The following is a 16,079-nucleotide window of genomic DNA, read 5'->3' as shown; positions in this document are numbered from 1 at the left end:
CAACTTTTGCCAAGAGGGAACTTTAGATATTGGTCCCTAGATTATGCTCACCGAGTTTCATGCAGATCGGTCAAACTTCCTAGGAAGAGATTGATTTTAAGTGTAAACTTCAAAATGGCGGAAAATCTATATAACCGTTAGTTATGGGTTCTTGATGCAAATTTGTTCCTCATGAGGAGAGGCATCTCTGTGCAAAGTTTCATGTCTCTACACCATACGGGGCATGAGATATGACCATTCAAAGTTTGCAATTTCAATCAGTTGCTATAGCGCCCCCCTTTGGCCAATTGATGTAATATTGCTTCATTCTTATCCTCCCATTACCCTCTACCACTGTGCCAAATTTCACATGGATTGACCACGTCAGTGAGGAGAAAAACGTCAACAGACAGACAGAGTTTTCACCATTATATAGTGAGACTAGACAGAACTCCCTCTGCACAGCCAGTCTCAGGGATCAGGTGCCAGTCGGTCGCAGGAACATGTTAGATTAAAATCACCAACATAAACTACAGCACTCAACTACAACTCAATTACTGTGATTTTATTAAGAGCGAACGACAAAAATAATTTCCAATTCATCCAAAAAGCGTAATAACTTTACACAAAATTACCAGAGTCTACAATGGTAAAAATATGGGTCCCTCAAGAAAAAGGTTGGGAACCATTGACATATATCAAAGAACAAAGCAAGATTCGTAAAAAGTTCAAGAGTTACAATAATAATGTCTGGTTTAACCTCATCCCTTTACGTAAATGACTGATAGAAAGATTTTATAATGAAAGATAGACTGCAGGTCCTACTTCTGTCCCTCTACACTGTGAGACGGAGAGGGGGCGTGACAGGGATCTAGTGGCTCATCTCTCCCTATGGAGAGAATCAGATCTTTTATTTCTTTTAATGATCTTTAAAAAGTGATTCATGCTTTTATAATGTCTCTCTAGACTATTGTAATGCTGTGTTTACTTGCCTGGGACAAAACTTGATTCAATGGCTTAAGGGTGTCCAAAATGCTGCAGCCAGACTTTTAACTAGAGCACGAAAACATGATCACATCGCACCGATTTTAGCTTCCCTTCATTGGTTACCTGTACGTTTTCGAATTGATTTTAAAATTTTACTCTTGACTTTTAAGGCCCTGCATGGTTTGGCACCAAGCTACCTGGCTGAGCTTTTAATATGTTACTCACCAGTTCGTAGGTTGCGATCCTCTGACAAGGCTATGTTTGTTATCCCTCGCTCTAGGCTAAGGACCAGGGGTGACAGGGCTTTTGCTGTGAGAACTCCAGCCCTACTTTTAAATCAGCTCTCAAAACTTACTTTTATCGCATGGCCTTTGTTTAAATTGTTGACTCCTGATTGTGATTTTGCTTGATAATTGTTGTTTTGCTTGTTGACTGTTGCTTCTTTTAATTGTTTTATGTGTGAAGCACTTTGTAACAGTTGTTTTGAAAGATGCTATATAAATAAAGTTATAATTATTATTATTATTATGGCTACAAGGGGGATATAAGTTCATATCTATATCACAGAAAAGGACTCAAATCCTGTGTTTCATTAAGTCCATATGGCTCAAGTGTGTTCAATTCGTGGATCCAAAATGCTTCCCTTCTTGAAAGCTGGTTGATCAAATTACCCCCTCTTGGATTGGGTTGTACTTCTTCAATGTCAAGAAATTCAAAGGAAGTGACTGACCCATGGTTTTTCTCATTGTTGTGTCTAGCAGTCCATTTTGCGAGACAGCTGGGAGATCCTTCCCAAATAACAAAATACAGTCCAGAGAATCTAAATCAGCATGCTTTGTGTTCTCTATGTTCCCATTTCTAATGGCAGCCTTTGTGCTGGCTGCCTTTAGAAATGGGAACTGGCTACTCTCTGCACTGTGATACGGTAGGTGGGTGTAGTTTGGTGGAAAGAAAATAGATCCCACATGAAACTGCTCACAACAAGGTTTGTTGTGGATTATCTAGAGTAGCCGGATCATTATTTCTGGAAAGAGACATTGCTGTTGTGTTTTTTTTTTTTTTTTTGGGTGCCATGTAGTTCCATTATATTAGAGGGAAGGCAGACGTCTCTACAGCTGATATCTCCAACACTCTGCACACCAAAACAATCTAGACTGATAACTGGCACTACAGGTGAGAGGAGAAATAGTTTTTATTTTTTTTTATTTTGGGTTGAACTGTCCCTTAAAGATTTTTACATTTCTGTAGGTGGCGCTCTTAATGAAAATGAATTTCCAAGTACATAAACGGAATAGAAAATTCGGAAAATGTTTGTCAAAATTTCTGCACTTCTTATTTTCATTTTCCTGTATCTCACTGTATACAACCAATGTGTTGACTCACATGGTCCATTAGCTCCCGCACCATGCCGTTCCATTGGCCCGTGCTCTCATCCAGCGCGCCGTACTTCCCATCTTCCACTAATCGCACCTCATAGCGGAACCCCAGGATGCCAGAGAGCTCCCTTAGCAGGTCGATGCAGTACCCCTCGAAACGGTCGTTCCCATACAGAGGCTTGTCTGACTTCTTAAACATCACATATGGCTCCTCCTGTACAGGGAGAATAAGTTGGAGCAGAAGTGTGTTCAGTATTAGATATCATGCTGTTGTTTTTGTATTTGCTGACTGTGTGTTTGTGCTGCTTGTTTTTTCTATTTGTCTGTGTCTACCAGTATAGTGGATACACGCAGGGATTTGTTAGCCAGAGAGTCGGTGATGTTGGATGTCTTGCTTTTGTGAGACTCTGTCATATTCAGACCGCTGGGAGGATCCCATGTTCCAATCTGTTGAAACAATTCAATGTCTGGTTTATATCACCTCGTCTGCTGATAGGAAAAATAATGCTTTGAAGCACCCAGACCCACGCTTTTCTTTTTCTCCTTTAAGACACAAGAAGTGACACATCATCAACTACACCAATGTGTGACACACCTTTTCCAGCCCTTCCTCCTTCAGACTGATGACATCCAGGTCGAAATCTGTCCTCAGTCCATTGGTCTTGTTGAAGAGAACGCGTCCTGTCAAACCGTCCCAGTGAGCCTGCAGACAGGGGCACACAGCATAATAAACCGAAATCCTCGGTGCAGTCATTCCATTAACCTTAAAGTATCGTCTTTCTCGACAATATCAATCCGAGCGCTAGCCGCAAATTTTTTTTTTTCTGTCCCAATTATGAATTTTTCGTCTGGCTCTCCCCTCGCTGTCTATCTCAGCAACATAACAAGAAACAATAAAGCAGCCGGAATAGAAGCAGGTTTGACAGGTAAGAGTTCATTATGCATGTGGTTCATTGTGCTTGAAGTTTCACTTCAAAGCCATTGGAGGAACAGACGGGCATGGAGAGCGATAGCAGACACAGGAGGGGGAGGAAGCGCCAGCTACTACAATGGCTCGTTCTGAAAATTACCTGCAATGATACCATCCACAGAATGAAAGAGCTTTGTAGAACAAAGCAAATGGCTGACCCCGACTACAGTTAAGGAGACACACTGAGGCTTTGATATAAACACCGGCACAGATATGCATGGAGAGAAAGTGGGAGACAGGGAGTGGAACATCACGGAAAAACACGTAGCCACTGCGGAAAATGCAGTGGTTACTTAGATTACATTATCATAAGGATTACTGTGAGTGTTAAGATTAAGCAATAAACATGATAAGGATGTTTAATCATGAAGATCACAAGAGAAACACAACAATACAAAATGTGCAACTCAGTTCTGAGAAAGCGCTACCCTTCAAATATGACTGCACTGATCAATAACACGCCAAAGCTTCTGTGTTCAGTGGATTCCATAGGTCAGAGGTCAAAACAGGGAGCACACTGATAGCACTGCTGGCCTTGTACCTCTTTGATGAGGCTGATGAAACGGCCCCCGAAGCGCCACGGCTTGTGGCGATTACACTGCAGAGAGCTGACCGTGATCTGCTGCGACTGCTGCACCGCCACCGCCACCACGTGCACGGCGTCGTACATCAGCGCTGCATCCGTCTGCGGACAGGGAGGTAATATCGTTAGACATTTTTATAACACCTGCCAATACATCTGTCCACATGACCTTTAATCCGTCCATTTGTTCACCTGCAGAGGAGCATGAGAAAGCGTGCAAAGTCTCGGGTGACTTGCTTTACTCTTTCGTCGGGATAAGAGGACATAAATTAGGAGTAATGCCAGCAGTAAATGCCCTGCACAAATGGCACGGTGTCTCAGCCTGTTAGTAAAAATACCGGACCACTGTCTGAGGCAATGAGAAAGCTCCGCCAGGGAGAGTCTCTCAGCGGAAGGCCGGCCTGTCACTGTGAAGACTAATGATTCCTGATGGGTGTGCCTGTTCTCTGGAGAGAAGGGAACGCAAAGCAGGCACCAGCGCATACGGGACAACTCTGACTGGCACACTTGGCGTAACATGCTAAGTACACAGCACAAAGCAGAGCGGGGATACACAGTGAACCGCATTGAAAAGCACGTCTGATAGCCATCCGTATAACCCCAGTAATAAGTCATCAAAGGGAGGAAACGCTGGAGCTCAAAATTCCCACACTGAACTGCAAGACGCTGAGGTTTATCTTTACTTTTCTGCCTGGCACACACAAATTCCTTTCACGCCGTCTGTCCTCACAGTTTGAGGCACTCTACATTTACCCAGGTCAACACATTACAGCTTAGCTCAGATCCTCTTTCCATGGTCCCACAAAGGCTGAAATACACTGTGGTGATCTTATTTGACAAGTCCTGGATGACCAACCTGTGAGGGAGTATGAAAAATGACTGTGAGACCACAAAGTATCTGCAGCTATAGGGTCTTTGTGGATGCGCCGGCTGTCAGAGTGAATGAGCGGGGCTTTGGCACAGCTAGGCACACAGCAGGAGACCAGCGAGCTGCTGTTCAGCTCATATCGGTTCCCTATGTTGTCTCTATAGGCGCAGTGGAGCATCCATGCCATCCACGTGGGAGAAAAGGAGTGGGACTGGGGAGGGGCAAAAAAATTATGCTGCAGTTATCCAACCTATATTTATAGTGGCAGGTCAATTAAAGAAATAAATCTTGCTTCCAACTGCAAGAAAAAGAGAAAGTTGAAGATAGCAAGGAGGGGAGGGAGCGGTGTGTGTAGCTGCGGTGGTGGGCAGATTGTCAGGTTTTAGCTCGCCCCCCAGTTCTCCTGTGCTTTTGGAGTTTGGCGACTGCTGATGTCAAAGGCAGCAGCAGATCAGAGGATGGGAGACCCATCTCTGCACTCTTTCATCCGCACTGCCTCCCTGGGAAAGGGGACAGCTACTGCCATATCTGCTCTCCCAGTGCAGGCAGTGTGTGGATGCCTGTGTGTGTGTGTGTGTGTGTGTGTGTGTGTGTGCTAGTATTGTGTTCATGGCAAATGCTGATTAGGAAAAGAGTGTCTTTCTGCTAATCTGTTTTGTTGAATACTGGGGAGGAGTTCTACACACAGACAATGTCCAAACACTATTTTGTCCAATCATCCAATTATCGTGTTACCAACTACACACAAAGACATCGAGGCTTATTATATTTCTTTCACAGATATAGTTTCTAAAACAGCTCAATCTGATTTGAGGAAAGTTATAATAATCACATTCAGTTTCAGTCCACTTCCAAACTCCACGATGCATTCTGAATTCATTTATTCAACATTTTCACTTTGGAAATGGTTTCAGTTTGACTGGGACGAGGTTGAATTCATGCAATTCAAATGAAATCTGCACTGCCTTCTGCTAATCTTTGTTTCTAAATGCCTACCTCTTCCCTTTAGTTTTTTGCTTTTGACCTTGAACAACCTTGACTTCTTTCCTCCCCAAAAATCAAATCAATATTCCTATTCTTCACATCTACAAGCTCTTTATTCATTTGGGTCAAACTGTACTGCAGCATGTGCATGAAATTTTTCAATAAATTATTATACGTCTTTAAACATATTCTGTGAAAAAACACTCCTGGGAAATAATATCTGACAACTCGTTCACTAAATACAGAAACATTTTGAAAGTCCTGCTTGGAAGTTTATTTTTATTCAGTTTTTTAAACTGTTTAATTCCAGAGTATTAAATAAAGCTGGGATATTTTAACACGACCTTGATGTGTGAATAAAGGCTGGTATTTTGAGAATTTTGTAAAAGACAAAGATTTTTTTTTATGATGATTCATATACTGCATATGTGCAGTATGCTATTTCAAAATAAAGTCTTTGAAAAAGCCTTGAGGGGAGACAATACAGATGAAAACATAGTGTTTCAAGCACTGTTCAATTTTGAGACTTTGGTCTTTTTTCAAACTGGTGGAAAGAAAAAGTCCAAAAATACACATTAAGGCATGTATTTAAGTATTTCAGGTTTTTTTTCTGGAAATGTATAAAAACCGTGCATATTTATTTATATAGATTTGCGTATTTAGACAAACCAAAAACAACTGCCTTAATGTAAATTCAGTCAGGAACCATTTATTGCAACAAATGGACATACAGATATGTTTGAGGGCTCTGCTCTTGAGGTGCTCCCTGGATTAGTCATGCAGCATGCTAAGCCAAAACAGGGAGCACAATGCAAAAAACCCCACCAAGTATACAAGAGTGGACCCAAGTATGACATTAAATACTGTTTTGACCTTAGAACCATGTTAGGACTCTGTATTAGAAAATAAAAAATGGACTGCCTTGTGTGGGAACAGGCTGCGATTGGTGTGTGACGGATAAGAAACAATAGCCCCGTTTCCACCAAACACTTTCGGTATGGTACCTTTGGAACCAAAAGTAACCCTTCAGACATGGTACCTAGACCCTAGCGTTTCCACTATAAGCAGTACTCTTAAATGTGGGTGGGGTTTGTTGTCACTCACTGCTCCGTCCAGCTCTCACTGTATTTCCTCATTTATCAGTCTGCACCTTGTTTATCGTCCACAGAACGAGGCTGCATGCCAACATGTTCAGAACAAAATAAAACAGGCTGCAGTGAGAGTCTCTCTCCATGGGATATTTAAAAATAGCAGGTTTGTGCATTCAATCCTTTTCAGGAAAGCTCGGGGTTTAAGTGTTGCCGGAGCCCACAGGAACAATGCTTTGCAATGCTTTTTTTTTTTTTCTCTAAGTGAAGATTAGAATGTATGCAGCTCACATAACCCGATCCACTCATTACTAAAAGTGTATGTCACAGAAGACTAATGGAATGGTTAGAGTTATCATGTTGAAATTTCAGGTGTGTTGATGATTTCACATCCTCAACTCATGTATTGAGTAACAAGTTAACGTTCCATCTTAAAAGTTGCTGGCAGTCGGCCCAGTGAATGAAGTTATTTTTTCTCAGACTCCAGCTGCTGTGAGAGGCAGCAAAACAGCCTTTCATTTTATAGTTACAGTCTACTAGTAAAATTCTACAAGGTATGAACAGTAGTAACATGAGCCTCAAAACCAGACACAACTCAGCCCTGAGCAGAGTGACTGTCGTCTATTGACCAATCAACAGCCTGCAGTGTTCACAGCTCCACCTTTTAGTACCAGATCTGTGTGCTAGGTACCCCAACAGAGGGGGGACCAAAAATGGGGATGGTATGAAACAGTTTATTTGTGTTATGTGTGTTGTGTTGTTATTAACATTTTACAGTGGAAATGGAAAAAAAGCTTACTGCACTAAACTGTACCGTACCGGACAGCTTGGTAGAAACAGGGCTAATGATCCAATCAGCTGGCTGTAAGCCGATTACAGCTGAGGTGTATGACTTCCGTGTCCTGCACAAACTAACGCAAAGCTTCAGTAATCAACTATGGAAGTTTCATGGTGATACCTATTAGTTAAACTTTCTGATCTATTCACTGGAGTGTCTTATTGTTTGGTCTACAAATGTATAGAATGTTAAAATCCATATCTTTAAAGGCCTTTTTCTCAAAATTAGTTTTTTTCTCAAACTCTGAACCAGAAATCTCCACTTCAGCAGCTCTTATATATACCAAAATTTATTCTATCTATATTGTGAAGGTTTATACAGAAGGGTTGGTTCATATATTATTCATAGCCTGGCTTATATAATATTTTATTCCTCAAAACATGGCAAAAATTGATTTTTTAAATGGCTGTTGACAGTAGCAATAATAACAATTCTGTAGAAACCTTTGACTCTTACTACGTTAACTACATTAAGCCAGAATTTTGAACCGGACTTTCTTTAATGTGCAGAATTGGGTTCTGGACATTTAAGCAAAAGTTCTTGTTTATGTGGATAATGCCTCATTGACATATTTAAACATAAACATTTCAGAATATTTGTACAAAAATACTAGTCTTGATGTAAGTAAGACACTGGGGAAGTTTCATGGTGATAGCTACTAGTTAAAAGTTGTGCAGTGTCGCCTCTTATAACATGCTACTATGCCAGTTTTATAGAGTGATAACATATGCATGCTTCATCAGCAGCAGTGTAAAGATCTGGGCAACTTTAGGGATGGGAATTTGTTTACTGTTACATAAAGATTGATTTTGGCTACAAGACGTATCCGTCTATTTGAGCACGGCAGTTTATTAGATGTTTTACAGTGTAAACACAGTTGTGGATGCTGCTGTGTTTGCACTCTGGGGCCAAAATACTCCACCGAATCCCCCATCAGCCTCTTTGTTTGAATGATTTATGTCATTCTATTAGCCTCTCCTCCGACTTAACAACCATTCCTGGAAATGTTTCCTCCATCTTTTAACTTGTGATTGCCGTGATATATCAAATATTGTCTGGCTCGGATGATTTATGTGGCAAAGATCTTTTTCCTATTTGCCTTTGGAGCAGAACAATTCCTGAAAACCCCTTTGTGATGGAAACAATGAGAGGCTGGCATCAAGTGGAAGAAGGAGAGATCAAGGGGGGGTGGCGGCGGCGGCAGCGGTGGTGGTGGTGGGGGACGGGGACGTGAAATGATGGCTCACAGCTCTGGCAGATTGCATTCAATTTAAAAACAATCCAAGAGCGATCTTGATATTTATTTCAGAGCCAAGCATGGGTCCTGCGGGGTGTTTTAAGTGCTTTAAGTGAAACCAATCTGGAACCCCTGGGACACTCAGACAGAGAGGGGAAAGGGTTTCAAACAAGATGCCCAAAACCTTTGTTGCCTTGTCTTTCTTGCCTCTCTGTGTCTCTCTCAAACACCCACATAACCATCTGAAATCACACAGTCTCCCTCTGCTTCAGTAAAACCGCCAGCCCAGATGCCCTTTCCCTACATTTAATGACTCCTTTTTTTCCTCTCCAACACCTTACATCTTTCTTTTACAGCCCTCGGTGTCTTAGTTCATCTTTGCATGTTTTCCCTCTCATAAACATGACACGTGAGAAACATACAAATATTAACAGACACATATGGGAACCAATTAGCAAGATGTGTGTGTACACCACGCACGAAAAAACGGGAACGCAATCAGACATAGTGACAAACCTCAAGCTTCCCAGAGGCATGCCTCACTTGTCGTAGTTGCATGCAGTTTCCTCATTTAGAACAGGTGAACTGCAAACTCGACTGAACTTGCTGCTGTGTGTCTGTCTATGTGTGTGTGTGTGTTTACACAAATATATTCCTCTTTACTGCATCAGTATTCACACCAGCTCTCCACCTGTGCATAATTCCATAATTCTTCTGATAATGTTGCACCCTGAAAAACGACATCTCTCTTTCTCCGTCTCAATCAGTCGTTCTCTCCCCAGCATTCCTCTAAACACACGTGCACACACACACACTCACCTCCCTGGTGATGGACGTGTATTTCAGCTGCTTGTGTACAGTAGAACTCCACTGTTTATACATATCATATACATCTGATTAGCCCTAATGAGATTAGCACTGACCTGTTATTCACCATGCATCACTAGGCTGCAGCTGCCAGGCACAGAGCAACAACCCACACACACACACATACACATACTCTCACACGTACAGATATGCGCCGAGACACACATGCACACTCGCAAGTACAGACGTGCACTCAGACACACACATGCGCACACACACACCGGCAGCATTGCCATCAGCATCAGAGTCACAGTGTCAGCGGGAGAGAGAGCAGCTCATTGTTTTCTTGGAGCCGAAGTCACTCTGCCCTCAGATCACAGACAGACCCATGGGGTTTGATGATTTGATGGAAGAAGGAGGTAATTATTCATTTCATTCCATAGTTTATATGTATTTGTGCTGCTTCACCACACAGTCGGTGCAAGTGTTTGAGTCACAAATTCTGCTGTCAGATACATGACCGCATTGCTAAACTTTACTATGTTTCGCAATTAAATCTTGACGAGTCAAGAAGAGTTTTCTGTAATAACAACACCATAATTTATACTTTCTTCTCTGATCGAGAAACTCTGATCCCCCCCCCCCCCCCCCCCCCATGTTTTTATCAGCCAAGATGAAATTCTTATGAGGAGGATGGACACATGTGGGAAATGTCTGTGATTAATTAGAGATGAATTTCGAGCAAGGAATAGCTCGTGAGCTAACTGTAAAAGTGGATGAGGCTCCGTAACACTTCACGTCACATCAATTAGAGTGAGGACTCTCTGGTAAAGAGTTAGATGAGAAGGCTGATGTCACTCTCATATCTGTCCGTTTAACCTAAAGCTAGCCCTGTGATAGTCTGGCGACCTGTCCAGGGTGTACCCTGCCTCTCGCCCCAAGGTCATCTGGGATACGATCCAGCCCCCCTGCGACCCCTAACAGGATAAGCTGTTATGGAAAATGAACAAATGAATGAATGGAGCTAGTAGTCAGTTAGCTTAGCTAGCATAACAACTAAAACAGTTAGCTTAGTGCAGACCTAAAACGACACATAGTGGTATTACTGGACTAAACAAAGAAGATATAGCATGTTAGTTAGTGAGCTTTGGAGGTACAGATAGGCCGGTTTTGTACCTTTGGACAAGGCAGGTTAGCTATTTCCATGTGTTTCCAGTATTTATGCTAAGCTGCTAAGCTAACATCTACTGGCTCCAGATTCACATTGACCTGACATTGAGTGTGGTCTCAATTCTCTCATTTAACTCCCAGTAAGAAAGCAAAACACACATTCACAAAATATTGAGCTATTTCTTTTAAGTCCAAGAAGCATGCAGTTTGCAGATGTTTCCGAAGCCTCCAAATTGTCTCAGTAGAATAAAGTGGTGCAAGAATGAGTCCTAAAATCCATAAATGAGTTAGCATTTTGACATTCCTGGTTCCCTCATCTTGAAGTGGGTTTTTGATTAGGTGTCTGAATTAATTTCTGTGGTTAACACAAATTTAAGAGACTTTACGATTTCTTTTACGACATGAACATTAGTAAATACTCGTGAATTTTGAAGCTTTTACGTATCAATGAAGATGGCTGCTAACAAGTGGCTAAATGAGACCTTGTGGTTGTGACGTTATTCATGTGGCTGTAACAAACCGGAACCTCAGAGGCTGGAAAATGAGGCCAACACAGAAGTGCCAAAAACTGCAGTTCCTCAAATGGCCACTTGAGGCTGGCTCCAGAAGTGAGTCAATCCCCATAGACTGCCTTGTTAAGATGCCCAACTTTACAGCAGAAATTAAAATGATTACAGCCTGATATAAAAACAGTTCTGGTCTCTGTAGCTAATTTCCAACTTTTACAACTGAACAGGAGGTGAATTTTTTTTTTTTTATAAAACTCACCTGTTTACATTCTATTAACGCTTAAAGTAACGCCGATAGTGTCCTCGACTTGTCATTAAGATCTACCCCTTGCTCCTCCACAGTTCCGGCCACTCTCCCAGATATGGTCACTTCTGGCCCAAAAAAAAAACAAGATGGCGATGTCTGAAAATGCCGAACTCCAGGTTTCAAAATAGGAGTCTACAAACCAATGGGTGATGGTAGCGACCTCCATTAGTTTAACAGTCTATGTGTTGTATTGTTGTGTTGTATTGTTTATAGCCTAATTAGCTTTTACTTCTGGGGATCTCATTTATGCTTCAAAAATCATGAAAGTAGTGATCAAAATATACTAGTATAAACTTTTGTTTACCACAGAGCTTAAATTCTGCAATAATCCAAAATCCAATGGGAAAATCCCATTGGCTTTTTGTCGAGGGTACCAGGGCGGATAATTGTCTACTGGCTGTTTACTGTAAGTGTCGAAAAGAACTGCTAAACTCACACAAAACTCTACTCAATGAATAACAACAATAATAAACACCAAATGTAGTATAGATAGTATATATTCAGACTCAAAGGTAGGTTACCACTGTGTGTACCATTTTGCTTGATACCATCAGATAAATTGTGCATGATTAGCTGATGTTTTGTTAGCATTCAGTTAGCATAATATTAGCTAGCTTATCTTTGTCCAGATGATTGCATCATTGGCATTTGGCTTGTAGAACTGAGAGTCCTGTAACCACTTATTTGTGAATTGGAGGTAGGCCTCCGAAGATTTAAAGTTTTCTGACAGGCGTAGGCGCTAACGGCAAACACTAGATAGACATCAGAGGCTGTAACATTAATGGTCCTTTGACCATTCTTTATCTCCTAACTTGTAAGGATTGATATCATTGACTAACTTTAGTTTTGTAATATGTTAGACCTTCTCTTCATATGGGCATTTGTCTTTTGTGTGTATCAATACATTTCTGATGATGACCGATTGACAAATGACAGATGTTTAGAGCAGCAGCTACTACAGCTAAGGAGGCTTATCCTTCCAAGATGGCGGTGCCACCCCAGAATGCTTCGCAATTCCCATCCCCCTATATTATGGCGTTTTTGTTCTCTCTTGTGCTGTTGTACTAATTAAATTCGAATGTCAGATGTAACCATGTATTCCTGTCATTGGTTTGCTACATGAGACCCTGGGCGATGAAACTGAGTCAATGCACTCAGAATTGTGCAAACTTTCACTTCCAGGACAAAAAATGAAAAGACAGGGTTTGGAAAAACACTGAAATGTGACATATGTGATTTATGGGGCATATTATGGCTGTTTCAGGCCTCGTAGCAGAGAAGGGAAAGCAGGCAGTGTCAGATCATTTTGGTAGGGAAAAAGCCCTCGGGTGACTGCAGCTCAGCATAGTGCCATCTCTCTCTCCCTGTCCGCAACTTTTCCACTCTGTCTCTCTTCGTCTCTTTCTTTCTGGACGCTGATGTTGTGCCCCAGTCCCTCCTCCCTTCACTTCTATCTCTTCCTCCCTTTTATCCCTTTTGTCTTTCTTTCTGTCCTCCCTCTGCCTTCCCCGGTTGTTGCTCTCTACAGTATTTCACTGAGCTGTGCGTGAGCGTTGCTCAGAGTGTGGGTATATGGGGGGCTTTGCCAGCGCCGTCACTGTCATTTTTCCTCTCTTTTTTTGTGTGCGTTGGAGGTTTAATCCCTTTCTCACATTGCATTTCCACATGCTGAGGAAACAGAGCTGCCTTGTTGCCTTTTTTTTTTTTAAATGAGTTTTTTTTTTTTTTTCACGGGGAAGTAAGACTGGCTCCTTCCGACGAGGACCCCTGGGCAACGGATCCATTGATGGTGCTGGATTTATGTGAAAGCACATTCATGGTTTTATTGTAGATTTAAGCACACTTTAAAGGAGGATAAAGGACTACACCGCAGAGTTTTTTTTTTGTTTAAAGAAAGGGTCCTGCGGGAGTGGTGAGAGAGTGAGCTGAACTCTGTTTGATGTATGTCTATATACATTTATTCAGTATCGACGGGTTGCTTTTAAAGTATCCTTATCTTATCAAAAACTGACAGATGCTAGACAGAACCTCCACTGTGACCTTACACTGTACTTTTATCAATGTCTAACTGATCTTTCGGTTTCAAGAATACCTTGCCTCATCACTGCAGGTTTTTCTCCCCTGTAATGCCAATAAATAGTGGATTTGAACTTGAAAAAAAAGGTTGGAAGGGGAGAGAGAGTTAGTGACCTTATCAAACGCTGAAAACAAACAATGTGTGTACACAGCTAAATGGGGGAAACAGTTCAAACATGCACAGACTGCTCATGCTAACTACCTAGTCCCTGTTCTGTTTGCTCCAAACAAACCACCAATGCTGCTGCCAGATTCACTTTCTTGCACACCAGATTTTTCCCCATAAAAATGTGTCTAATGTTGGGTGAAAGCAAACACAATAAGCAGAATATATTCATTCAGGACATAACACCAATTAAAAAGCTACAGCAGGCGCTGACCAACCATTGGAAAGTTGGGGAATTTTCCCACACCCCTTGTTGAAAACTGGATATAGTCACACGTGTATCCCTCCTCTAACTTTGCCAAGTCTGCCAATAGCTCTCCCCGTCAGCTCCATCAGGGCAGTCCGGATGCATTCACTATGAGTGTCAGTGCATGGGTGCACTACAGTCGCTGGCTGATTTGACCACAGAGATGCGAGTGACAGCTTGCTTGATCGCAGTTATTTTTAGAACGTGCCCTGCAGACGACTCATTGGCTCCCTGCGGGCGACCAGGCACTTGCTGGCACCATGTTGGCTACCCTTAAAAAGGCATATCATATGTGATAGCCAGCCCAGCAATAAAAATGATTTATTACATAAGTCTTTAGTGTGCTTTGTGTGAACAGTGTGAACACAGTGTGCTCCTATGGATTGAGACTGTTGGTTCTAATTTAGTTCTGTGTTTAGACACTGTCGACTGTTTTGCAGTATTTTAAATCATTCTGAAAAGCAGGCTATTAAGTTGAATTAGGTGTCAGGTGATCATTAATTCAACACTGATGTTTTGCTTTCTGTACTCACAAACACAGGGAGGAAAACTTTGGAAAATTAATTACATCATTTTATATATTAACCTACTGCAAATGACCAAACAATACAAATTCACAGATTTTTTTTTTTTGTTAAGTATTCATTTATGGGTCGAAACACATAGTCAGTATGAATTTGGTGTATCAAATCACGGCCTCTTGACAGCAAATTCTGGGGCTGCTTTTTGTTGCCAGTGTGTCCCTGGTCTACAGCCAAGCTATGGACCCTTTTAGAGCTGATGTCACGATGATGCCACTTTGTTAGCTGGAGGCAAAACACAAGACAACTGGGGTTAAATGGACTGGATGGAGGTGATCATCAGAAATGCTTGTGTGTGGAGCGCACACTTCATATCAGGTTAGGGAAAAAGAATTAACTATTGTAGGGATGAATAACATGATGTGTATTAAGGGTTTTCACGGTACATTCATACAGCGCTCTGCATTTCCTTGTCTAGTTTGTGCCAGAGTGTACTCCGGCACTCAGAATGAATATTCCTGAATGCACCACTCGTATCATCTTCCTCCAATGTCTAAAACAAGCCAACAGAACTCGCTAGCTAGGGCTAGCTAATGTCTGCGGAGAACTGTTTTGCCTCCAGCTAAGCCCCGCCTACCAAAAACCGTCATTCTGTTTACTGACAGTAAAAGGGTCTATAGCATGCTAGCTTGCTCAGAAAGACAATGCTAACATGCTGATGTTTAGCAGGTGTTATGTGTACCATATCTATCATCTTTTATCATCACTACAGACAAACTAAGCTATAGCTGAGGCTGATGGGAATGTGATTTGTTTTGTAAGTTTGAGGTCATAAAAGATAATATTGAATAGATAAAAAAACTGACCTGACTGCTAAATAAACATTAAGGGATTACCAAAGTTATTAAAAGTCTTCTTGAGGGGAATTTGAATTCACGAGAATCTGTTCAATTTCATTCACAAACACAAAAGTCAACCTCATGGTGGCGCCAGAGGAAGAGTCAGGGGATCACCCCATGGATGTAGGCTGTAAAATTAACTGGATACAGCATTGGAGGCCGGACCCTGATTATTTCCATAAAAGTCGTTCAGTGGTGCATGAAGCCAAAAAATTACCCAGATCTTCGGCATTGTGGGGCCCAGAGAGCTAGCACGCAAGAGACTTAGGGCAGCTGAGCAGCTAACTTGCAGTTAAGTGCTCTGCTACCTTGAATGGAGATAAAAATAAGTTAATCGTACAGCTCCTCTGGACTTTCAAATTGTTATTGGACCGAATGAACCAAATCCTGATAGTTAAATGAGTCATTTTGCGGGATTTGTGACGCTAAAGAAAATGTATCCATTGATTTACAGAGGTCTCTTTCAC

General features: G+C 41.7%; 1 protein-coding gene across 2 annotated transcripts in view; it reads right to left on the bottom strand.

Annotated features, from left to right (window-relative positions):
• Positions 1–16,079, bottom strand: part of LOC126398965 (glutamate receptor ionotropic, kainate 2-like) — an 86,620-nt gene that overhangs the window by 20,819 nt on the left and 49,722 nt on the right. For both annotated transcript variants that reach the window (XM_050058641.1, XM_050058642.1), the window contains exons 7-10: positions 3,854–3,997; positions 2,938–3,045; positions 2,676–2,789; positions 2,350–2,556 (exon numbers count right to left, since the gene is read on the bottom strand). In XM_050058641.1, coding sequence (XP_049914598.1) covers positions 2,350–2,556; positions 2,676–2,789; positions 2,938–3,045; positions 3,854–3,997 — 573 coding nt within the window. The remainder of the gene's footprint in view (positions 1–2,349; positions 2,557–2,675; positions 2,790–2,937; positions 3,046–3,853; positions 3,998–16,079) is intronic.

This window comes from Epinephelus moara, chromosome 12, assembly GCF_006386435.1.
Source record: "Epinephelus moara isolate mb chromosome 12, YSFRI_EMoa_1.0, whole genome shotgun sequence".
Lineage (NCBI taxonomy): Eukaryota > Metazoa > Chordata > Actinopteri > Perciformes > Serranidae > Epinephelus > Epinephelus moara.
This window is presented reverse-complemented; position numbering and strand designations above follow the sequence as displayed.